Here is a 26,865-nt window from a genome sequence, read left to right as displayed (position 1 = left end):
AACAATGAATAAAATGAATTAGGGTATACCGTTCTTCCAGGCAAACAGAAACATCACAAAACAAAAAAGCTAAAGTAATACAATAATGATCATCAATATTAAATAACATCAAGTCTCCTTGTACCCTAATTACTGATTCCCAACATCCATTTAATCTGTACATGTCATCTTATGTTCCAGATGTCCCATGTAATCCTTTGGTCCTTGGAAAATATTTTCCCTCAGATATTCTGGAATAGGCCTTTTTCTCAGGGAGCTCTGAAAGAGGTCCTCCTAGAAGATCTGCTTCTCTGGTTCCAAGTCACTTGCAGAGATTCCTAGGTAATTCTGCTTAAATCTGCCAGTAACAAGACTCAGTACAATTTAGTACAACCTCCTAAATTTGCTTTTCCTGTAATGAGTTCCTGTGGTGAAAACCAATTTTACACCCTTTTAACAACAGGGCTATAAGAGCTATAAGAAGAATAAAGTAAGAGTCTATTATTCACCTGAAACTCCAGAGAATTTCAATTTTTTACATACCATTTGTTCTTTCTATCTGTACCTAAACCTTATATGGACAATGCCATCAAGAGGCTAAAGGAAGACTCTTTTAAAAGAAAAAAAAAATCCCTGAAGGCTTGACTTAGTATTGAGCCCTTCTGTCTCTTAATACTATCAAAAAGAGAATTCAAAATGGAGGGGAAAGACATGACTTAAAATTCTTTATAATTAATTGTTAATGCAATTTGTATATGTAAAAACCTTAATCTAGTTTTGAGAACTTATTACAAAAACATGCTCAAGGCCTGTATATCCTACTAGAAACATTTGGAAGCCAATGTGTGTGTGTATTTGTGTGCACGTGTACATACAAATATATATGAATGTATGTATATATATGTATAGAAAGAGGGATCTTTAGATATATATGGATATAGATATCAATAGATATATAGATACATATTCTATAGATATATAGATATATATTCTAGTTCTTAGAGAAAGACTAATCTTATTTCTTTCTCAAAGTTTACTACCTCATTAATTTTTTTTAAAAACTCAATTATTCTTATTCCTTTTTTTGATTTATATATGTGTGTATAATATTTCTATTACACACACTCACACACACACAGAAAACAAAAACCACTACAGTTCACATTCCTTGATTCTAGAAATTTGCTATAAAAGGAAGGGAAGGCCATGGTTATAACAGTATCAAGATTGTCCCCCTATGGGCACAGACTGATCTGATATAAACCATAATGGGAAAAATAAACAAACTCTTAGCTCTGATTCCAGACATGAGTCATTTAAAGCCAATCATGTACCAAAGTTCCACATTATTCACAGGTTTTTAAAAGCCAGGCTCAGAATTAACCAGGTGGGAAAATTTCCTGTTCAAAAACAAAATATCACATGTATCCCTCAAGTCTCTGCTCATTACCTCCCAAGTAAGGTAAGTCATTCAACAGTTGGCAAAAAGAGATTTACTTAGCCAAGAAGGAAAAGGATTTTCAATAAAGAAAGGCTCTGAGAACCCCTTGAGTTGATTCAGTTAGAGAAGCTCTCATTGCAGCACTGAGAATCCTTCTCAGGCACTTGTGGTTGCTTTATGCTTAGGTGATGAAGTGATGTCAACAGTCTAAGTCCTTAGTCCCCTGAACCAAACAAATTTTGAAGACTGTCCCAATGCCTTTTAAAGAAAAACTAACCTACATGCATGGTGGGAAGGGTTAAGATATTGCTCCTATTACATCCTGACACTTTAAAATATCTTGTTTAGTTTTAGAAAATTTGGATGCCCTCCTCTATGAATCAGCCCTATTCATTATTATTCTGGTTTTAAATCAAGAGATTACATTTACCTCAGGATCTCATCCCCCAAACACCCTCCTAGTTGACTACCATTCTTCAAGAGATGTGTAGTTTTTATGCATTGGCTCTGTGAAGGGTTCCAACAAAAATTTGGCTCTTTATTTCTCCATGCCAGCATTCTCCTCTAGGTCCCTTTGTTTCTGCTTATTTCTTCCCTGACAGCTTTTATCCAATGTTATTTGGTCATTTCTGTCACTTTCTACTCTGAAATTACAGTAAATGTCAAAACAGGAAGAGGTAACTCCTCACTATCCTTAAGTCTCTGTCAACTGTATAGCTCCACCTACTATAGCTTTGTTGCTTTGCTAACTTCTGTAGTTGTCAATGCTTCAGCAAATGATACTTGTTGCTTTCCCCAAAGGGTCTACTCTCCAGAAGCTGATTTCTATGAAAAGATCACTGTGAAGATTCAGCTGAAGGTCTTTATAGCTCATAAAGACAGTCCAGGCTAGAGGAAGTACCTCCAATCTTTTATACTTCTGGATGGTCATTGCCCTTATTCCTGACTGATTACAGAATGGCAAAATTACAGAGTTGGAAAGGGACTCAAGAGGCCAATTTATCCAACCTATACCTGAACAAGAATCCTCTCTTCAACATGCCTGAACATGGGCCTGTAGGAACTTACTTTCAATTCCATCCAGCTCAAGGTGAGTCTGTCCCATTTGTCTGTTCTCTCGGCCAGTGACCAGGCAGTATGCTTATATCAGCATGAGGTGTAGAGGGGCACTCTGCTGTAAGAGCCCTCCTTCTCTGCCCATTCTTACATTCTCCATATAACTTTGGAGCAAATGAATTTTCCTTTCAAATTCCAACTCTTTTATTCATTACTCTTCAAGGACTTTTTCCATTGAAATGTTTTTGAATAACTTCTAGCAGCCATGTGAAATATTGGTCAAATAACAGGTCATGCAATTATTATTACCCTCATTTTACATATGAGGAAACTGAAATCCTGAGAGGTTAATCACATAAAGCAAGAACAAGTCTCAAGGTGGATCTGAGTCCAGGCTTCCTGAATCCACTTAATTACTTACTTCATTAATTAATGTGACTTCACATTTATTGCTCTGTTCATTATGCTATTTTATCTTTCTTATTTCTGAAAAATAAAAAGGGTTGGGAACAGGTTATATTTTAGTTCAACATTTATTAATGTCCTCACAGTATGAAGTGGCTGCCTCACCTTCTTCTGAAGAACATTCAATGCACCTGAGGCTCTCGCCCTCTCCACTTACAGTCATAGCGTGAAGTTGATTTGTCATTCAGATTGTACCTGCTGAAATTGCACATGTGAGGTAGTTCCAAAATGCCACTGTTTCCACGATAATTCAGGTGAAGCAACAGCTCTGCTGCTAGGTTTGAAGTATAGTTCCATCTTGCTCCCTGCCTAGGGCTGGACCAATTCCATTTTCTAGGACCCCTTTTGGCTGGATCTTTGTAGCTTTTAATGCAAAAACATAATGACAAGGTCAACTGAAATGAAGATAATCTAGGCCTTCCTGCAGATTCAGCGACTCCAGGTTTTCTTCAAATGTCCCACCAGTAAGATCCTAGCGAGAAAAACAAAAACTGTTAAGGCAGAAAGGAGGAAGCTTGTGTAGCTTTATGAAGGTAAAACAGGGACACATCCATGGATGTGGCAGCAGAGCCACTCTCTCTCAGTTAGGTTCCTTACAGCTGTTAAATTCTATGCTTCTGTTAACTTCTAAGCTTTCCTTTTCTATTTAGTCTACTACTAGCTGGTAGAGACCTCTTAGAAATCATCTAGTTAAAAGCCCTCATTTTTAGATGAGAACACTAAGGCCAATGCAAGGTAATGAGGCACATGTGCAGGGAATACATATAGCCAAAGTAACCCACAACTACACTGCACTTTTATTTACATTTTAGATTTGGATTGGCAAAAGCTTCTCTTTGACTCCCCTAAAACATCAGCCCTTCACTTACAGGAAGGAGTAGCCTCTCCTGTTCAATAATCCTTCCTGTTTTAAAAGAACCTACCCTTCCCCAATTGAGAGTCAGTTTTCAGATGAAGAAATTAAAGCTTCTATAGTCATGAAAAAATGCTCTAAATCACTATTGATTAATGAAATGCAAATCAAAACAACTCTGAGGTACCACATCACACCTATCAGGTTGGCTAAAATGACTGAACAGGAAAATGATAAATGTTGGAGAAAATGTGGGAAAACTGGAACACTAATGCACTGCTGATGGAATTATAAACTTGATCCAACCATTCTGGAGAACAATTTGGAGCTATGCTCAAAGGGCTATAAAATTGTGCATACCCTTTGATCTGGCAATACCACTTCTAGGTCTGTATCCCAAAGAAATCATAAAGATGGGAAGAGGACCCATATGTACAAAAATTTTTTTTCTGGTGGCCAAGAACTGGAAATTAAGGGGGATGCCCATTGATTGGGGGATGACTGAACAAGTTGTGGTATATGAATGTAATGGAATATTATTGTTCCACAAGAAATGATGAGCAGGTAGACTTCAGAAAAACCTAGAAAGACTTGTATGAACTGATGTTAAGTAAAGTGAGCAGAACCAGGAGAACACTGCATACAATAAGAGCAACACTGTGCGATGACCAACTTTGATAGACTTAACTGTTCTCAGCAATACAAAGATCTAAGATAATTCCAAAAGACTCATGATGGAAAACACTATCCACATCCAGAGAAAGAACTATGGAATCTGAATGCAGATCAAAGCATGCTATTTTCTCTTTTTTTTTCTTCTTTCTCATGGATTCCCTTTGGTTCTAATTCTTCTTTACAACATGACTAATGTGGTAATATGTTTAATATGATGGTACATGTATAGTCTATATCAGATTGCATGCCATTTTGAGGCGGGAGAAGCAGATGGAGGGAGAGAAAATTTAGAACTCAAAATCTTATAGAAGTGAAAGTTGAAAACTAAAACTAAATAAATAAATAAATAAAATTTTTTTAAAAGGGGAAAAAAAAAAAGAGCCTACCCTCAGTAAGACACTCCCCTTTGCCTTAGGGTGATCAGTTGCAAATGACTCAATTATACTTCAGAGCCTCCCTTTTGGGATCTTATGCAGATCAATGGCTAGGGACAAAGGTATGAATTCAGCCTGTACCCTACAAGCAAATTAACTATCTTGCTAGCCTCTTCATATGCAAGTGAGCTACTCAAACCTAAGGCTCCAGTAAAGTAAGGAATCTATTTTTTTTTTATTATAAGACTTTTCCTCCTTCATATTTCAATGTCTCCTTTAGCCCCTTCTCAGCTTTGCTGAAAGCTTACCCTCTTACATCATTGTATAGATTAATTGACTTTCCCAAGCAATGAAGCTAAGATTTTAATTTGGGTCTTCTGACTACAAATCTAGGGTTCTTTGCATTATAACATTGTTACAGTACTGAGAAAATAAGAGAGCAGTGTATTTTAGCTATTCTCAGACCCAATTGTGCCAAATGTTTCCAAGCCCACATCTTCTGTGGTGTCTCATTTTTTTTTTTATCATGACTCCTATGACTTCTTTACTCACTCAGGCTCTGACACCTCCAGCTACTAGCCATTTTTAAGGACCATCTTCTTCCCCATGAGCACTGAAGCAGCTATGGAGAAAGCTAAATCTCCCTATTTTCAAGCTGCTCAACAGATACTCAGATCCTTCCTTTGTATGGTTGTGCCTAGAAATGGATACAGGTGCTTTTAAACTTTGTCACAGTAGAAGGACTAAAAGAACATGGCTTACTTATTAAAAGCCTTGGTGCTTCTCTCTTCCTTAGGTAGCTAATTTAAAAGTGAAGATATTGGGGTTCAAAGTTAAGAGCCTTGTCACACAGTTGATTTAAGAGACTGAACTTAAACCCAGGTCTCCTAACTTTAAAACCACTGTCAAGACAGACCCTCCCTTGTGAAAGGAGAAGAGTTTTATTCTAGGGGTCCATTCATCCCCTGATGACTCAGGGAAAGCCATGGACTCTAAATGCCACTCCTACGTCCTTCTGTTGGAGTTCAGTTCAGGTCCCTAAGAACAGAAATGTGACTGACAATGACCCAAAAAGGTGCCGTTTGGGTGATTATATTGAAAGTTATGTTAACTCAATGACCCATTGTTACCAGCCCAGCTTATCAATGAGTGTTGGGAGAGGATTTGATGGAGGTGGTAACAAGTCAGGGACTTTTTGCATTGCCCCTTCTTTTGTCACCTACAAAAACTGTCACATTCTTGCTACTTGGGAAGAAACTGAGATGCAAGGGCTCAGACTCTTTTGCTGAGGTGGACCTATCTGAATTGCCTTAAAGTTACATATAAAAGCTAGCCCCACCCTGAGCTTGTCAACATGTTGCCAACCCTGACATACTTATAACAAACCCCTTTAATTCTCTTTGTCCTAAGTTTTGCCTAGTTAATCAGGATGAAAGTCCAAATGAACAATTTTCTTTAAACAATTCCTTTTGGCACCAAAAAAAAAAAAAAAAGCCATTGGTATAATTGGGGCTGAAGGGCATAGACACCTATCCTAATCTTGTTCAGTATCAAATCATAGTCATTTTTGTAAGGGACCTCAGACAACATCAAGTTCTTATTCAGTTGTTTTTCAGTTCTGTCTGACTCTTTGTGACTACAATTTGGTGTTTTCCTGGCAAAGATACTGGAGTGGTTTACAATTCCCTTCTCCAGGTCATTTTAGAGATGAGGCAAATAGGGTTAAGTGACTTGTCTAGGGTCACACAGCTAGTAATAAGTAATAAAAAAGACCAGAATTGAACTCAGTAAGATGAGTCTTCCTGACTTCAGGCCCAGATCTCTATCCAACAGGCCACCTGGCTGCCCTGCATAAAAAGTAAAATTGACCAAACGAAAAAGGAGTTGCAAAAGCTCACTGATGAAAATAATTCCTTAAAAAGCAGAACTGGGCAACTGAAAACTAATGACTCCATGAGATAATCAAAAAATAATAAAACAAAAGAAAAAAAAAGAAAATATGAAATTTCTCATTGGAAAAACAAATGACCTGGAGAATAGATAATGGAGAGATAATTGAGGAATTACTGAACTACCAGAAAGCCATAATCAAAAAAGGACCTGGACATCATATTTCAAGAAATTATGAAAGAAAACTGCCCTGATATCCTAGAACCAGAATGTAAACAGCACTTGAAAGAATCCACTGATCACCTCCTGAAAGATATCCTAAAATTAAAACTCCCTAGATAACTGCAGCCAAATTCCAGAGCTCCCAGGTAAAACACAAAATACTTGAAGTGTCTTATTGTACAAAATTACTAATATGGAAATATTTTATATAATTACACATGTATAACCTATACTGATTGCTTACCATCTTAGGGAAGGGGGAGGGGAAGAAGGGAAAGGGACTCAAAACTTTAAATAAAAATGTTTAAAATTTTTTTTTAAAACTAAAAGGTATTTCTTTGAAAAAAAAAAAAAAAAGTACCAAGATGTACCCATAAAAAAAAAACTTCAGGCAACCAGAAAGAAACAATCCAAATACCATGGAGCCAGAATAACACAAGATTTAGCAGTATCAGAGGGCTTGGAATGTGGTATTCTGGAGGGCAAAGGAGCTAGGCTTACAACCAAGAATAACTTACTCAACAAAAAGTGAGTACAATCCTTCAGGGGAAAAAAATGGGTATTCAATGAAATAGAGGGCTTTCAAGCATTCCTGATGAAAAGACCAGAGTTGAATAAAAAAACTGATTTTCAAATATAAGACTCAAGAGAAGCATAAATGGTAAACAGAAAAAGAAGAATCATAAAGGATTCAATGAGGTTAAACTATTTACATTCCTACATGGGAAGATGATAGCTATAACTCCTAAGAATTTTCTCATTATTAGGACAGTTAGAAGGAGTATACATAGAGAGAGAGCCCAGTTGAAGTGGAATATTGTGGGATGATTTAAAAAAAAATAAAATTAAGGGCTGAGAAAAGGAGAAGGGGGAAGGGAGAGGTAGAACGGGGTAAATAATCTTACATAAAAAATACATGAAAGGAAGAGCGTTTTCAGTGAAGAGGAAGACACTTGAACCTTACTCTCATTGGAATTGGCTCAAAGAGCGAATAACATGAAGATTCAGTTGAGTATAGAAATCTATCTTGCCCTACAGGGAAATAGTATGGGAAGAGAATAAAAAAAGAGGGAGGTGATGGAAGACTGGGGGAAGTGCTGGTCAGACCCAAAACAGACTTCTTTTTTTAAATTTTAATTTATTTATTTATTTTTTTAGGTAATTGGGGTTAAGTGACTTGCCCAGGGCCACACAGCTAGTTAGTTGTCAAGTGTCAAGTCTGAGGGCATATTTGAACTCAGGTCCTCCTGACATCAGGGCTCTATCCACTGTGCCACCTAGCTGCCCCATAAAACAGACTTCTGAGGAGAGACAGAGTGAAAAGAGAAAAAAGAGAGAAGGAAAAACATGGGGAAAAACAGGGAGAGAAATAAACAGTAATAATAATTAAGAATGTGAACAGAATGGATTCGTCCACAAAATGGAAGCAAACAGCAGAGTAGAATAAAAGCCAGAATCCAACAATATATTGTTTACAAGAAACTCGCTTGAAACAGAGACATACACAGAGTAAAGGTAAGGGGCTAGAGCAAAAGTTATTATGCTTCAGCTTAAGTGAAAAAGTTACTATGTTTCAGCTGAAGTGAAAAAAAAAAGCAGGGGTAGCAATCATGATCTTATACAAAGCAAAAGCAAAATTAGATCTAATAAAAAGAGCATAATAATTAAAATAAGCAGGGAAACTACATTTTGCTAAAAGGTACCATAGATAGTGAAGTAATATCAATACTAAATTTATATTCACCAAATGGTATAACATTCTTAAAGGAAAAGTTAAATGAGTTAAAGGAGGAAATAGACATTAAAACAGTAATAGTGGGAACCTCAACTTTCCCCTCACAGAACTAGATATATCTAACCAAAAAATAAACTAGAAAGAACATAAGGAGATGAATAGAATTTTGGAAAAGTTAGATATGGTAGACCTCTGGAGAAAAATTGAATGGAAATAGAAAAAAACATATCTTTTTCTCAGTAGTACATGACACCTACACAAAAACTGACCATGTATTTATTAGGGGATTAAAAACCTCACAACCAAAATGCAAAAAAGCAAAAATATTAAACATATACTTTCAGATCATAAAGCCATAAAAACCACATTCAATAAAGGGCTGTGAAAACAGATTAAAAATTAATTGGAAACTAAATAATCTAATCCTAAAGAGTGAATGGATCAAAGAACAAATCATAGAAACAATCAACAATTTAATTAAAGAGAATGACAACAATGAAACAACATGCCAAAATTTGTGGGATGCAGCCAAAGCAGTATTTAGGGGAAATTTGATATTTCTAAACACTTACATAAATAAAATAGAGAAAGAACAGATCAATGAATTGGGCGTGCAACTACAACAACAACAACAAAAACTAGAAAAAGAACAAATTAAAAACTCCCAGTTAAATGCCAAATTAGAAATACTGAAAATCAAAATATAGATGAATAAAATTGAAAGAAAATCACTGAACTAATAAATAAAATTAGGAGTTGGTATTATGAAAAACCCAATAAAACAGATAAATCATTGGTTAATTTGATTAAAAAAAGAAGAAAAGCAAATTACCAGTATCAAAAATGAAAAGGGTGAATTCACCACCAATAAAGATGAAATTAAAGTTGCTTAGGAGATGTTTTGTCCAATGATATGCCAATAAATCTAACAGTCTAAATGAAATAGATAAATATTTACAAAAATATTAATTGCCCAGATTAACAGAAGAAATAGAATATTTAAACAACCTTATCTTAGAAAAAGAAAATGACAAGGCATCAATAAGCTGTCTAAGAAAAAAAACCCCAGGACCAGATGGATTCATAAATCAATTCTACCAAACATTTACAGAAAAATTCATGTCAATACAATATAAATTCTTTGGGAAAAAAGGCAAAGACATAATTCTACAAAATTCTTTTTACAACATAAATATGGTGCTGATACATAAACCAGGAAGAGCAAAAACGGAGAAAGAAAACTCTACACTAATCTACTTAATCAATGCAAAAATTTTAAATAAAATAAAATATTTATAAATAAAATATAAAATATTTAAAATAAAATATTAACAAAGAGATTATAGCATAAATATGAGCAGGTGAGATTTATACCAGGAATGAAGGGCTGGTGCAATATTAGAAAAGTATCACTGTAATTGACCACATCAGTAACAAAAACAGTAAAAGTTTCATGATTATCTAAATAGATGCAGAAGAAAGCTTTGGACAAAATACAATACTTATTCCTGTTAAAAGCTTCATTCCTGGAGCTTTTCTTAAAATGATAAGTAGTATCTATCTAAAACCATCAGCAAGCACTATCTGTAATGGAGATAAGACAGAAGCAAGGATGTCCATTATCACCACTCTTATTCAATATTATACTTGAAATGCTAGCTATAGCAATAAGAGAAAAAAAAAAGAAATGAAAGGAATTAGAACAGGCCATGTGGAAAAAAATCTATCACTCTTTGTAGATAATATGATGGCATACTCAGAGTATCCTAGAAAATCAACTAAGAAACCAGATGAAAAAATTATCAACTTCAGCAAAGTTAAAGGATATAAAATAAACTTCATATAAATTATCAGCATTTCTATGTTGCCCACAAAGTCTAGCAGCAAGAAATAGAAAAAAATTCCACTTAAAATAACTGTAGACAATATGAAATATTTGGGAGTCTACCTGCCAAAACAAACTCAGGAATTATATAAACATAATTACAAAGCACTTCTCATACAAATAAAGTCAGATCTAAGCAACTGGAGAAATATTAATTGCTTGTGGGCAAGATGAGCCAATATAATAAAAATGACAATTCTACCTAAATTAATTTACTTATTCAGTGCCATACCAATGAAACTATCAAAAAAATATTTTATAGACCCAGAAAAAATAATAAAATTCATCTGGAAAAACAAAAGATCAAGAATATCAAGGAAATCAATGATAAAAAAATGTAAAGGAAAGTAGCCTAGCAGTATCAGATCTTAAACTGTATTACAAAGTGGTAATCATCAAAACAATCTGGTTCTGGCTAAGAAACACAGTGATGGACCAGTGGAATAGATTAGGTACACAATACATAGTAATAAGTGCTTGCAGTCAGAAAGATCTGAGTTCAAATCCAGACTCAGACACTTACTAATTATATGACCCTGGGAAAGACACTTAACCCTATTTGCCTCGTTCACTGAGAAGGAAGTGGCAAACCACTCCTGTGTCTTTGCCAAGAAAACCCCAAATGGGGTCACAAAGGTCAGATATGACTGAAAGAACTGAAGGATGTATGCTAAATTTGAGGTGTGTAAGAGACATCCAATTTGAAATGTACAATAAACAGTCAGGAAAGGCGAATTAAAGCTCAGAAGAGAAACTGGGGTAGACATATAGATATGAGATAAACTTATGGGAGCTGATGAAGTCACTGAGATAGTTTAAAGGAAAATGAGAAAAACAGTCCAGTGTAGAGCCTTCAAGTACACTTAGGGTATTAATGTGAATCGATGAGCCATCAGAGGAAATGAAGGAAAAGTCAAGTAGAAGGAAAACAAGGAAAGAGTAGTGTCCAAAAAGAAAGCCCCAAACAACAAAACAAAACAAAAAAAAAAGAAGAGAGAATATTTAGGAGAAGAAGGTTGTCAACAGCACCACATGCTGTAAAGAAATGTAGAAAGATAAGGACTGAGAAAAGACTATCAGATTGAGGAATTAAGAGATCATTGGTTAAGTGATGAAGTGATGAAGACTACAAAGGGCGGTAAAGTGATTTAGAAGAGAGAAAGTGGAGCCAATGAGTTCAAACAGCTTTTATCTAGGGGTTTAGCTGGGATAAGGAAGAAAAATACACGGCAATACCTTGAAGAGGATAGTGTTTTTTAGTTTGTTTTTTTTCAGTATAGGGGAGACAAAGTTTGCACATACAGTTGTTTGTAGGCATGTATAACTGCTGAACTTTTGCATGATTGTTTCATTATATCTACTCACCAGCTTTACACAAATCACAAAAGGAGGGTCAGCATCCTTGAAATGCTGTATTGGAATCTTTGGTTTGGGTCTTTCCTAAAACAAAACAAGAAGGATTCAGATATTTATCAAGTCAGCCAGTTATAGGTATTAGCTGATAACCAAAAGGTAAAACATTTTCTAATTACTTCTATCCTTGGGCAAAGCAGTGCAAAAAGCATTGGAAAAGGATTTAGAAAACCAAAATTCTAGTTCTAGCCACTTAACAGCTATTTGTGGCCAACCAATTTCTTTGAGCCTCAGATTCCTCATCTGGAAAAGGAAGTACTGGAGGATACTCTCTAGGTCTCTCTGGAGAACTCTGGAATCGATTGTGTGACAAAGGAGGCACTGGCAAAGGAATGCCCAGCATGGTGTTCCCACACTATGCTCTATGAGCAATGCAGAACTGCAATATCTCAAAAGAAACATGAGATACACAAATTTGAAGACATCTCCACTCCAAATGTTCATATGGATTTTTTGTGACCGACCTGTAGTAAAGCCTTCTGACCTTGTATTAGTCTGATCAGCCACAGCTGAACACATTGTACCTTAACCCTAACATAGTGATGTCACTTTGGTTCTTTTCAAGAACAAAGGACAACAACTAACCAACTAACCTTGTATTATTGTAAAGAAAGTTCTCCATAAACCTTGAAGTGTTATTCAAAGATGAATTGTTGTTACAGTTGCATATATTTACCTTGTAAGCTTTACAATGTCTGAAGAATCAAAGTAGACTAAGAGGACATATTGGGAAGATGCATGGACTGTGGGAAGATCGTGTCATATTAAGTTGCAGAGGATACTATATAAGTATCCCCTATAAATACTCCAGTGGGACTTAGAGATGTGTCACTCTACTCAGCAACAGGGACATTTCTTGACTTTCTGGAGTCTCTCTTCTCCATTTCCCAGCAGCTGTCTCACTGTGTAACATTCCTCTGCCCCTGTGGCCCCTTTCTCTGATTGGTGAGCTCCTCCCATAATTTCCATTTTAAGGAAGTGCTTAGTCCAACCCCATTCTCACTCTTTCACTTCTTTCCCAGGCTCCATGCAGGTACTACTACTACTTTTCATTTCTCTTGTCTTCTCCTATTCTGCTGTAAGCTCCTTGAAGGGACTTTTTTTCCCTTTACATTTGTAGTCCAAGCACGTAGCACAGCACATGTCACACAGTAAGCTTAATAAATGCTTGCTGACTTGATTCAAGACTCCATCCAACTTAGGAATCCACAGAGGGCACTTCCAAAACCTTACAGAGATCCTGGGATAGATAAGCAGGAGGCAGGTCAAACTGAAAACAAATCCCAGAGGATAGAGTGCAAGTGGCTCCTGGAACCTTTGGGGCAGCTGTAGCACTCCCTGCTTGGGCTCAGTATGAAGTCATGGAGGAAGAAGTGGGAGGAACAGGCATTCTATGAATCTCACTTTCATATGTACCAGAAAAAGGAGGATTGAACAAAATTTTAGACATGTATTCTATACCTCCCTCCTCCCTCTATAGATTTCAATATAGAAATACATAAAACTCAAAGGAGAAATAAGAGGGTAAAGTATAAGGAAGTGGTAAAGAAGAGTCTAAGAGGAAGTATCTTGTTTTAAGTCTAAGAGAATGGTAGTAAGCAAAACCAACTACCATGCTGGAGAGAAGAATTTGAAGCCTGTAAGAAAGAAAGTGAAGAAAAGGAAGAAGGAGCAAAAACCTGGGATCAGGAACAGGGTAAGGAGAAGAGTAAAGATGCAATTAAGTGTAAATAGGCTATTTCACATATAAGATCACAAATGTCACACAAACTCCCTCTCTTCTACCATTTCTTATTTATAAAGAGGGAGGTGGGATTAAAGAGAGGAAAAAATATAAGAAGACAGGATTGAGGAAAATACATGAACACGAATGGGACAAACTCACCTATAAAACAGAAAAGGATACCAAAATGGATTAGAAAGCTGATTCTAACAATATGTCATTTATAAAAAACACAACTGAAACATAAGGATTCACACTTAAAAGAAGATACTAAAAAAAATGCAGGGGTAGCAATCTTGATTTCAAATAAATATGGACATGATGAAAAGATAAGCAGGGAAATTACATTATGCTTGAAGACACCATTAATAATGAATCGATATCAATACCTAACATATACTCATGCAATAACATAATATGTATATACTTACCGAAGTTGTAGGGAAAACAGTAACACAAATGAGGGGAGGGAAATGGGGAGTATGTAACTCTTTTATACCTAAAAAAAATCTAACCAAAAGTTCAATAAGAAAGAAGGATCTAAATAGAACTTTGGAAATATTAAAGATGACAGATCTCTAGTGACTGCTGAAAGGGAACAGAAAGGAATTAATGTGCTTCTCAGTTAACGTGGAACCTTTACAAAAATAGGTCAGGTATTGGGGCAAAGCCTTTACCTTGCCAATAAATGCAGAAAAGCAGAAACACTAAATACATCATTTACTGATTACAAGGCAATAAAAATTATATTCAGTAAAGGACAATAAAGAAAGAATTAAAAAGTAAATGTAGACTAAATAACAGTTTTAAAGAAGAGTGGGTCAAAGAGCAAATTACAGAAATAGAAAATTTCCTCATAGAAAATGAAAACAATGAGACAGCACACCAAAACTTATGGCAACTGTATAAAACTGAGGTAAAATGCCTATCTCTAAAAGCTTTCATCAACAAAAGAGACAAAGGATAAATAGAGGATGAAATTTTTTAAAAAACCTTGAATAATAAACTCAAACTCTCCAACTAAATAACAAATCTCTATTTTGTTATTTAGTTGGGGATAATTAAAGAAATTAATAAAATAGAAAGCAAAAGACCACTGAATTGATCAATAAAAATAACAGTTAAAAAAAAAGTCAAATAAATATAAGGTAGCTAACTTGATAGAGAGGAGAAAATCAAGTTGCTGGAATCAAAAAGGAAAAATTACAATATATTATAAGTTGTAAACACCTTTCCCTCCCCAATTATATACTAATGAAACTGGTAATTTATAGGAAATAGTTGAATACTTTAAAAAATACTAAGATTAACCAGAGAAGAAATAGACTACTTAAATAACTCCAAAATCAGAAAAAGAAATTGAATAGTCATAAAATAACCCTAAAGTTCTAGGTGGCAGTTCTATGGTAGTAGGTCACAAGAGAACAGAGGCCTCGGTCACAGTGCCAAGGCAAAGAGAGTATTTTTTGGCAGATGAGTACCTGGGGCATTTCCTGGGTAAAGATCAAAGCACAGATCAGGAAAGTGATAATACCACTTACAGTATCACACCAATTTGGAAGCACTAACAACTTACAGATCCCCAGAACCAGCTCTGAAAACTACAGCAAAACCTGAAGCTTAGGATAATGCCTCTCTGCTCCATCCAATGAGCAATGAACTACATTAACAAAAAGTTCAAAGTCAAGAAATAAACTGGAAAAAAATGAGCAAACAAAAATAATAATTTGAACATAAAAGGCTACTATGGTTCCAGGGAAGACCAAGACATAAACTCAGAAGATAAACAATGTGAAAACAGCTAGAAACATAAAGCCTCAAAGAAATGTATTAATTGGACCCAAGGTCAACAAGAATTTCTGGAAGAGTTAAAGAAAGCAATGAATGGTAGAGGAAAATTGGGAAGAGAAATGAGAGCGATGAAAGAAAATTATGAAAAGAGAGTTAAAGTTAAAAAGAGGCACAAAAATATTGAAGAAAATATCACCTTAAAAAAACAAAATTGGCTTAATGGTAAAAGAGGCACAAAAATTCACTGAAAAAAAGAACTCCTTAAAAAGCAGAATAGGTCAAATGGAAAAAAAACACAAAAGCTCACTGAAGAAAAGAATTCCTTAAAATTAGAATTGGGAAAGTGGAAGCTAATGATTCCATGAAACATCAAAAAACAAAACAGTCAAAAGAATGAAAAAATAGAAGAAAATGTGAAATATCTCACCAGAAAAACAACTGACCTAGAAAATAAATTGAAGAAAGATAATTTAAGAATTACTGTACTATCTAAAAGTTGTGATTTAAAAAAGCCTGGACATCATATCTCAAGAAATTGTCAAGGAAAACTTCCTGATATCTTAGATCCAAAGGGTGAAACAGAAATTGAAAGAATCTACCAATCACCTCCTCAAAGAGATCTCAAAATGAAAACTCCCAGGGATATTATAGACAAATTCCAGAGCTTCCAGGTAAAAGAGAAAATACTTCAAGCAGCCAGACAGAAACAATTCAAATATCATGGAGCCACAGTCAGGATCAAATAATATTTTGTGGCTTCCATATTGAAGGAGCAAAGGGCTTGGAATATGATATTCTAGAAGGGAAAGGAACAAGGATTACAACCAAGAATAACCTACCCAGGAAAACTGAATATAATACACCAGGAGGCGAAATGGACATTTCATGAAATAGAGGACTTTCATGCATTTGTATGGAAAGATCTGAGCTGAACAGAAAACTTAACATTCAAACACAAGACTCAAGACAAGCATAAAAAGGTAAACAAGAAAGAGCAATCATAAGGGTCTCAATAAAGTCAAACTGTTCACATTCTTACATGGGAAAATGATACATGTAATACCTATGACCTTTATCATTATTAGGGAAGTTAAAAAGAGTTTGCATAGACAGAGGGCATGGATGTGAGTTGACTATGTTGGAATGCTCTCCAAAAAAAAGTGAAGGGATGAGAAAGAGGGATGCACTGGGAGAAAGGGAAAGGGAAATGCAAAATGGGAAAACTCTTCTCACAGAAAAGAGGCATGCAAGGAAGAGCTTTTACAGTGTTAGGGGAAAATGGGGTGGATAAGGGTAGCATGCAATACTTGGACCTGATAGGAACTGGTTCAAAGAGGGAAGAATCTATCTATATCTATCTATCTATTCATCTATCTATACTCAGTTGTGTATAGAAATGAAACTTACCCAATAGGAAAATAGAAGGAGAAGGAGGTAAGAGAAGGGAAAAAAGGTATGATAAAAGGGAAGACAGATTAAAGGAGATAAATGTTTAGGAGCAAAATAGACTGTTGAGGAGGAACAGGATAAAAAGAGAAAGAGAGGAGGAAAAACAGAAGAAAATGGGATGGAGGGAAATACACAGTGAGTCATCATAACTATGAATGAGAATGGGATAAGTTCACCCATGAAACAGAAGCAGATAGCAAAATGAATTAGAAACTAATAATATGTTGCTTACAAGACACACACCTGAAATAGAAAGACACCAGCAGAATTAAAATAAGGGGCTGGAACAGAATCTATTATGCTTCTGCCAAAGTAAAAAAGGCAGATATAGCAATCATGATCTCAGACAAAGCAAAAGCAAAAACAGATCTAATTAAAAGGGATAATCAGGGAAAGTACATTTCATTTTTATAGTACCTTTCTCTGATAAAGGCCTCATTTCTCAAATATATACTAAGAAGAGATCTGAGTCAAATCTATGAAACTAAGATTCATTCCCCAACTGATGATTGGTCAAAGAGTATAAATAGGCAGTTTTTGGAAGAAATAAAAGTTATCTATAGCCATATGAAAAAAATGCTCTAAATCAATATTAATTAGAGAAAGGCAAATTAAAACAACTCTGAGGTACCACTTCACACCTCTCAGAATGACACCTGCTGGAAAGGAGTGAAAAATGGGTACACTAAATGAACCTGTAGTTAAATAGTTCAACCATTCTGGAGAACAATTTAGATTTATGTCCAAAGGACTATAAAACTATGCATAGCCTTTGATCTAACAATACCACTACTCTATCTGTAACCCAAAGAGATCAAAGAAAAAGGAAAAGGACCTATTTATAGCAGCTGTTTCTGTAGTACAAATTGAGGAGATACTCATCACATGGGAAATGGCTGAACAAGTTGTGTCATATGATTGTGATGGAGGACTATTGTGCTGTGGGAAACGACGAGGGGATAGTTTCAGAAAAATATGGCAAGATATTTGAATTGATGCAAATTTAAGTGAGAAGAACTAGAAGATCATTATGCACAGTTAACAGCAATGTTGCAATGATGATCCACTGTGAAAGACTTGGTTACTCTGATCAATACAATGATCCAAGACAATTACAAAGGACTCATGATGAAAAAAATGCTATCCACCTCCGGAGAAAGAATTGATGAACTCTGAGTGCAAATTGAAGTATAATTTTCTCATTTTCTTGCTTTTTTAAAAAAATGTGGCTAATATGGAAATATATTTTGCATGGTTTCCCATGTATAATTGATATCATATTGTTTGCCTTCTCAGTATAAGTGTGAGAGAGTGGGAGCAAGAAAAAGAATGTGGAATTCAAAATTTAAAAAGTAAATAATATTTAAAATAAGTAATACATTTGCAAAAATATTTTTAAAATAATTATACAACATGAGAAGGTGTGGAGAGGTTGTGATTTTCCCTGAAGAAATGAACTATTGAAGTCAGAGAGTTACTGAAGGATGGAAGATATCTAGAAATATCTAGAGTCAAAAAAGCTAAATTACATCATTTGGCAAATCTAAAGTGAAAAATGTATAACTGAAAATTGTATTTTTATTCCCAAACTCCTTTCTTTTGGCCTGTGATGATTTCATAGGATCATAACATATCTGAACTCACTTTGCTGATAAAGAAATGGAAGACCAGAGAGAATGAATGACTTACCCAAGGTTATATATTTATTAAGCACTAGAGAAGAGATTCAAGCAAAATTCTTTGATGCCAGAACCAATATATTTTGAAAACTTTAATGTCCCTTCCAGTTCTAACATTCTATGGCATTAGCAAACTGATTTATCTTGAAATAGAAGAGACTAAGGAATAATACAGTCCTGGTGGATTATATAAAAATTTTGTTGTTTTTCAGTCATTTCAGTCACATCTGACTCTCTGTGACCCCAGTTCTAGGGTTTCTTGGCAAAGATACTGGAGTGGTTTGCCATTTCCTTCTCCAGCTCATTTTATAGATGAGGTACTGAGGCAAACAGGGTTAAGTGATTTGTCCAGCATCACACAGCTAGTAAGTATCTGAGGCTGGATTTGAACTCGTGAAGATGAGTCTTCCTGATTCTAAGCACAGTACTCTATCCACTCCACCACTTGGCTGCCAAGATTAAGGATATTTACCTTACCATAGGAAGCAAATCAAGTTCTCTAGCTCCAGGTAATGTGTCTAGGCAAATAAACTGCATTCATAGATCTTCATAGAATATTCCATTAGAGTATGCAATTAGAGAATTCTATTTTATTTTGTTTGTTTTATTTTTAGTTCAAGTCAAAGCAACAAGCATTTATTAAGCACTTACTACATGCGAGGCACTATACTAAGTGATGGGAACACAAATATAAAGAAAAAGCAAGACAATCTATGCCCTCCAAGAGTTTACATTCTAGTAGATGCAGACAACACAAAAAAAGGAGCAGAAAAGCAAATAGGTAGGGGATGAGGGAGAGGGAGGATAAAGCACTCAGTGAAAGAGCATGGTTTTGCAGTCCATAAAGTTAGGAGCAGAGATGGAAGGGGAATGAAGGTTAGTCAGCCTGCGCCTCTCCACAAAGTGGTGATTCCAGGAAGAACCTGCCAGTGTCAGATGGGGGTTGGCCTTACAGAAGGATATTTCAAGATGATAAGGTCACAAGATGTCTAGATGTTATAAAGCAGGGAAGTTCTGGGATGAAAAAGCAGCTGAGGCATGGTTTTGAGGTAGCATAATGTACATGGAGTCAGAAAGACCTGAGTTCAAGTTTGGTCACTAATCATACTGTGATTATGGTCAAGTCATTTAACCTCTCAGACAGTTTTCTAAGACTACCAATTAGAGACCATTTTCTGATCTGCATTAGTCAGTGGAGGTTCCAGATACCAAAGGATGAACTCATGGGTCTGAATTAGTTATTTTGTGCTTGAATACTTATAGAATAAACTATTCATATTTCAAATTTTCAAACACCTATGGGTTTTTTGATATGTGTACTCTTTCTATCCATGCAGACATAAGGTATATATGTCATCCATGTATATATCAACATGAGTCTGTCTAAATTTAGCTCATAGGCAATCATGAATCTCTGAAATCTCACCCACCCCTCTTCAAGGGAGACTCTGATTCATTCTTGGAGGGGAGACAGAAGGTTACTTGCTCTCTTCCGCTCACAAAGTGTGTGCCAGATCTAGAATTACACCCATGTGTTCCCCTAAATATTGCTAATATAGGGGAAGTGATTGTGTTCCTATGTTCAAGCTGTTTTCCTGAATTACTATACCTTAAAGAGTACTCCAAGCTTATATCCTAAGGTTTTATCTTTTTGCACCAAACGCTAGTTGCATAAAAGATCATCACAAATAGTGACTATCAAGTAAATCTATTTATCTAAGCAGATAGCAAACAGAAATCAGATCATTATACAGACTAGAACACACTGGCCAATATACAGAATGAATGAGCTCTTCCAGTGGAAATGAGACATCTCAGCCCAAATGAGTGTCCCATCTCACTCAAGAGGCAATTTCTCAAAGTCTTTAGGGAGGCAAGCTGAAATCAGAGACATGTTTCCTTCCTGTTTTCTCCCCAAAGAGGCTCTGGAGCCATACCTTCTAAGTGAGATGAAAAAAGCAAGACTCTTTTCTCCCAAGATCTTAAACTAAGTCTGTACCTTGGGCAGGCATGCAGAGTCCAGTCATCATCTCCGCCAATGGAAAGAGTCTTAGGTATCACTCAGGTTTGAACAAAGATAGTAGACTAAGTCCCTCCCAACTCCAATCCAATCTCCAGTTTCCAGAATAATGCTTCTAAAGATCAGGTCTGACCATGTCACTAAGGAAATTTATTTTTTAAAAATTGTAGAACATTGTACACAGTAATGGCCACATTGTGGGATGACTAACTTTGACAGACTTAATTCTTCTTGGCAATGCAAGGATCTAAGACAACTCCAAAAGGCTCATGATGGAAAATGTTATCTACATCCAGAAAAAGAACTATGGAGTCTGAATGCAGATCAAAGCATATTATTTGCTCTCACTTTCTCTTTTTTTTTGTTTGTTTCTTCTTTCTCTTGGTTCCTCCCATTAGTTCTAATTCTTCTTTACAACATGACTAATGTGAAAATAGGTTTAATATGAACATATATGTAGAGCTATGTCAAATTACATGCAATCTAGGGGTGAAGGAGGGGAGGGATGGGGAGAAAATTTCAAACTTAAAATCTTATGGAAGTGAATGTTGAAAACCAAAAATAAATAAATTTAATAATTTTTTTTAAATTGTAAGGCTGATGTTTGTTAAATTAATACTGAATCATAAAGGACATTATTTTTATTCACCAAAGAAACTAAAACCAACCTTTTTAAATTAATAACTAAACTTTATTTAAAATTCAAACTTAAAAATTAAACACACAAATAACATTTTTTAAGCAGGAGGGTGTACCTAAGCACACTCTGTATTCAAGTCTATTGGATGCATTATGGCAGCACTAGAATGGGTAGGGGAGGGCAGAGTAAGAGTGCCCTCTTATGCACTATTTAATTTCCAGTTAATTAAAAAAAAAAGTAGACAATTTTGCTCGGGAAACTGACTCCATCGATCCTATAACTGAGACCTTACTTAACTCCCAACATTCTCAGTATTAAATTTAGGCTACTCATTTTTTTGGCCTCTTTGGACCAACACTGTAAAGGATATCCTAGGCATTATATTAACTAAAGTAGATTGCTTTGATAACTTTTAGTCTATGCATCCACAAGAGTCCCTAGAATGGAATTGTTAACTCACAGGTCATCCAAACATTAGCCCCAGGATATTTCAATGACATCAGATGTGTGGCAAAATCAGTGAAAAGAATTTGGAGGTAAAAAGTTCTGTATCATTTTCTCCAAACCAAGACGGTTTTTTTGTAGCTAGTTAATGTAATGAGAGTCTAAAACATTATTTATTCCTGGAGCTTAAGCTAAATGCATTTCATACTACCAATGAAAGCCAGAACAGAGGAATGATGAACATTTATTACAAACCTTAGAGTCTTCATAAGAGTAGAAACCTTTCTTGATCTTGTTTTTATCAACATCACAGAAGGCAACAACCTAAGGAGGAGATAATATGGTTTAATAAAAATTCAAAGCAATTCAACTGGCAATCCATCAGGGACTTTGGACTAGTGTTTTTCTTACAATGTATAATTACTTTCTTACAATGTGTTATACTGATAATTCAACGGACTTTGAGATAACTGCAACTGCCAATGATCTTGGGTTTCATCATTTACATTCCCTGAATATTCCATAAGCTGTGAGCAACAATTCTTATGCAGATGATTCACAAATCTTTATCCAGCTTAACTTCTCTCCTAACCTCCATGCTTGCATCTCCAACAATCTCCAGGTCTTCAGCAAGATGTCTTATCTTAAATTCAACACATCCAAAAGTAAATTCATTATCTTTACTCCCAAATCCTTTCTTCTTCCTAACTTCCCTATTACTGTCAACGGCAACACCATTTTCCCAGTCACCCCAGGACTATTTTTGCCTTTGTTTCTATGCTTAAGGCTTAGCGCAGAGCATGGCACATAGTAGCATTTAGTAAATGCTTATTCATTTAAGTAGACTCACTTTACAACCTTATGTAAATAAAATACAAAAATATGTATCCACCCTGTAAGAAGCATAACTTCTGACAGCAAAGAAGAGGATCAATTAGGAACTCAAGTGAGAACTAGATCTGACAGTAATGTTAAACTACGGAATAGCAGACACAGGGAGGCCAGCTGAGCAAGCCACTCAACGGCAATGTTGCAGCCAGGAAAGAAGAAACATGAGGACACTAGGGAAAAAAAGGACTTCAGGACCCTGCAGTGATAGAGGTGTGAGTTGCCTTGGCCACATGTTTCTTCTACATGTGTGCCTCTCTACCTGTGTATTCTTTTTGTGCCCATTCCTTTCAGAGATATCACATTTGTGGCAAAGTGCAGTGTAGGTTTACGTGGATGGGAACATTTTGTAGTTACTGTTCTTGCTATGCCGATCCCTTTGCTTTGATTTAATTGTGTCTATGGCTAAATATGAAAGGTTAGTTCACTCACCAGAGTGCTGTTGTTTTAGGAGTGCGGATCTACAGGGTGCCTATGAGTCTAAGAATAACCACCTCCCTCACGACCCAACCTGTAAACTTATAAGTCCTGAGTTGTCAGAATAATTAGGGGTGTGGGGTGTTGGTGCTATACCATAAATAAATAAAAATTATTCAACTTTCCTGAGCGTTGAATTTGATCAATCACATGGTTTACCTCTCCCTCAAATTATTTGTTATAGAATAAAGGGAGAATGTATTAAATATTTGCATTAGCTTAAGATGTTTTTCTGCGAATATACACTTGAGATAATTAGTAGGTCCATGGATTAGGCTATATTTGTCCTCAGCATATTTTAATTTAAACGGAATATTTTCTGAAAGGTTATGTTTAGTTGTTAGTCAATAAACATTTATTAAGCACCTACTATGTGCCAGACACTGTGCTAAGTGCTGGGAATACCAAGAAAAGCAAAAGGCAACTGCCCTTAAGGAACTTACAACCTAATGAGAGAGATAACATGCGAACAACTACGTACAAACAAAACACACAACATAAATAGGAAATAATGTTCTTTCTCAGTGCTGCATCTACATGGCTTTTAATTTTTGCATTGCTGCAAATATAGTTGGTATTTTGGTCCATTTACTTTAGAGAATCCTATAGGAAAATTAACCTAAATTGGGCCCAGATTCCTATCTTCCTAAAACAAAAGTCTGACCATGTCACATAAACCCTACCCCAACCTGCAATAAACTCCAGTGGTCCCCATATTATCTCCAAAATCAAATATAAAATCCTCTATTTGGCATTAAAGCCCTTCATAATGTGGCTCCTTCCTACCTGTCAGTCTTCTTATATCTTATTGCCCCCCTAAACCAAGGGCTTTGTGATCCAATGACACTGGTCTTCTTGCTGATCCTCAAACAAGCCACTCTATCTCTTAATTCCCTGCATTTTCACTGCCGGTCCTCATGCCAGGAATTTTCTTCTTCCTTTGGCTTCCTTCAAGTCCCAGCTATAATCTCACCTTCCACAAAAAGCCTTTCCTAATCTCCCTTAATGTTAATGCCTTCTCTTTGAGATAATGTCCAGTTTATCCTGCAAGTACCTTGTTTGAACATAGTTGTTTTCATGTTTTGTTCCACACTAGACTTCTGGCACTTTGAGGACAAGGACTGTTTTTGCCTTTTTTTTTTTTTTTTTTTTTTGGGCATCCTCCAGCACTTAGCTCATAGGCCTTGCATACAGTAGGTATTTAATGAATGCACGTTGACTTGACTCAATGTCAACTTTAAAGGGGTAAGATTAAGTAAGCTAATTGGGCATTATTTACACAATGAAATTTCCCTCTTCTCAGTAGAGGTGAGAGACCACAACTGAAGAATATTGTATGTTCTGTCAAACATGGTCTTTGTTGGTGTGGCTATTAAGTGGGAGGGTTCAATTCATGGCTAGGGGTATATATATATATCTCAAGATATGGCTATGATACGTAAAAAGACATCATTAAAGCTGAAATATAAAATTATTTAGTTTCCAGATAGTAGATATACTACCTCAAAAAATTTTAAAATATAACTCCATGCTCATGTACCTCAAAACCACAGCAAAAGAAAGAAAGGTTTTAGAAGGTAACTTTCTTCAGATCGCACAGAGCCCCTTTTGTCTCTCATTATGTTCCCATTTTACATTAAAATAAAGGATGACTATAAGCTCCATGAGGGGAGGGAGTGTCTTATTTATCTTTGTGTCTTACCAATGCAGAATGTTATTTGTCCCCATTGCTAGGAAAATAGGTAGTTGCTGAACTAAATTGAACTAATTACAGAAAAAGTAGAAAACATGTATTTATAAAGGTAAAACACATACACTACAGTCATTCCAACAAAATGATAGGGAATATAAGGACAGTTTCTTGCTATTCTACCTTTTTCTGATTTACTGGGGATAAGCTTCTATAGAGTTTTCTTCCCTGTTTGCCAGCATTCCAGATAGTAAATGATGTCCAATGCTGAAGAGCCCTTTCCTCTAGGAACTGGACTCGGTGTTGCCAGATGGTGCTTCTATAACATGAAGAAAAAAAAGAGATGAATCATACTCTTGTTTTTCCCAGTGCCCAAATCTATGATATAGAAATTTAACATGATATTAATTTATTGGTATATTCCAGAAAGCTCGACTCTAAAGCTTCATTGTAACATGAAGATGAGCCTGAATTCTTAAAAATTACGTCAATGGATCACTGCTTTCTAAGGATAAATCTATCCAAGCATATAAAAGCTCATCAAAAGGAGGCTGATCCCTTGGAAATGAATTCTCTGGTGGTGGCAAACTATGAAAAAGAAAGAAATACAAAATGGGTCTAATGAAATCCCCTTCTGCTACTGCAGTGATGGTGGCAGAGTGGTATCTAAGTAGAAAAGGAGGTTATGAGTAGTGAGAATCACACAGTTTTTAGATCATCTACAACTTTAATTTGGCAACTGGTACTCTTAAAGTGATCAATAAATGATCAATAAATGTACAAAGTCCTAGAGGAACTGAATCACAACAGTCATTATATCCTCCCTATTAATGAAACTAGAAGAAACAAAGAAATAACCTTTCAAATGTTGAGACAGTTCAGAGGTACTCCCTGGAGAGGTGTGAGAGAGAGAGAGAGAAAGTGTTGGTGAAGTTGGTTTTATCATATTCCCAAAGTCAACAAGAAAAATAATTTTTGGGACATTCGTTCATTTTGCATTACAGATCAAATGAAATAAAATATGCAAAATGTTTTGCAAAACTTAAAACACCATATAAATGCTAGCTATTATTATAGTACTGATGAGAAGTGTTTGGAAAAATGCCACCACATAATAACTGTAGCTTATGTGTCCAAATAAATTGCAAAGAAGTAGACAAATTCTATGAAGAACTCCATAAGATGATCCAAATTAAATCAATATACACTTTAATATTTACTACATTCAATGCAAATATGGTCATTGATGAATATACAAAATATATGCAAAATGTGGACCAAGAATAAGGAATAAGAAAGGCCAAGACTTATAGCTACATAGAAACCTCACAATCCCATGTCATGCAAACTTTCTTCAAGAAAAGAACTGATGGGTACTAAACATGAAAAATACCGAATAACAACAACCAATGAAATTTATTATATTTTAACTGAAAGGCAAAGGCTGTAATTGACATAAGTGTCGATCCCTAAAACAGCAACCTGTATACAGACAGATCATTCACTACTTATAACAAAGGTCAGAATTAGTATAAAGAAAGAGGAAGAATGAAAAGACATGTCATGAAATTGAAATCATTTAATCCTTCCCTATTTAAACAAGCTGTTGATAATTAAAAGTGAATAATGCAGTAAAAATGTCATCAAGATATTTGTAACTCATGAGACCTTTGTCAGTATTAGGGTAGTTGGAGGGAAAAATTATATGTATGTGTGTGTATACATATATATATAGAAAGAGAGAGAGAGAAAGAAAAAGAGAGAGAGAGCGTGAGCAAGAGAGCGCACAGGGTGAGTTGAAGATGAAAGGGTGATATCTGGAGTAAATTAAGGGGTGAGAGAGGATTATACTGGGAGGAGAAAGGGAGAGGTAGAATGGGGTAAACTATCTCACATAAAACAGACAAGAAAAGGCTTTTACAGTAGAGGGGAAACGGGAGAAGGTGAGAGACAATGAGTGAATCTTACTCTCATTGGATTTGGCTTAAGGAGGGAATAACATACACACTTAATTGAGTATGGAAATTTATCTTACCCTACAGGAAAATGGGGGGAGGGAGGGGACAAGAGAGTAGG

General features: G+C 35.6%; 1 protein-coding gene across 2 annotated transcripts in view; it reads right to left on the bottom strand.

The window, feature by feature from the left end:
- Window positions 1-2,993: 2,993 nt before the first annotated feature.
- The window catches only part of B3GNTL1 (UDP-GlcNAc:betaGal beta-1,3-N-acetylglucosaminyltransferase like 1), a 101,120-nt gene continuing 77,248 nt past the window's right edge, over window positions 2,994-26,865 (bottom strand). For both annotated transcript variants that reach the window (XM_027840338.1, XM_027840344.1), the window contains 4 exons: window positions 24,973-25,108; window positions 21,990-22,058; window positions 11,941-12,015; window positions 2,994-3,413 (listed from right to left, as the gene is read on the bottom strand). In XM_027840338.1, coding sequence (XP_027696139.1) covers window positions 3,333-3,413; window positions 11,941-12,015; window positions 21,990-22,058; window positions 24,973-25,108 — 361 coding nt within the window. In that variant the 3' untranslated portion in view covers window positions 2,994-3,332. The remainder of the gene's footprint in view (window positions 3,414-11,940; window positions 12,016-21,989; window positions 22,059-24,972; window positions 25,109-26,865) is intronic.

This window comes from Vombatus ursinus, unplaced genomic scaffold, assembly GCF_900497805.2.
Source record: "Vombatus ursinus unplaced genomic scaffold, bare-nosed wombat genome assembly UNPS02004704.1, whole genome shotgun sequence".
NCBI classification, from domain to species: Eukaryota; Metazoa; Chordata; class Mammalia; order Diprotodontia; family Vombatidae; genus Vombatus; species Vombatus ursinus.
Note: the sequence above shows the minus strand (reverse complement) of the source record. Positions and strands in the feature narration are given on the sequence as shown.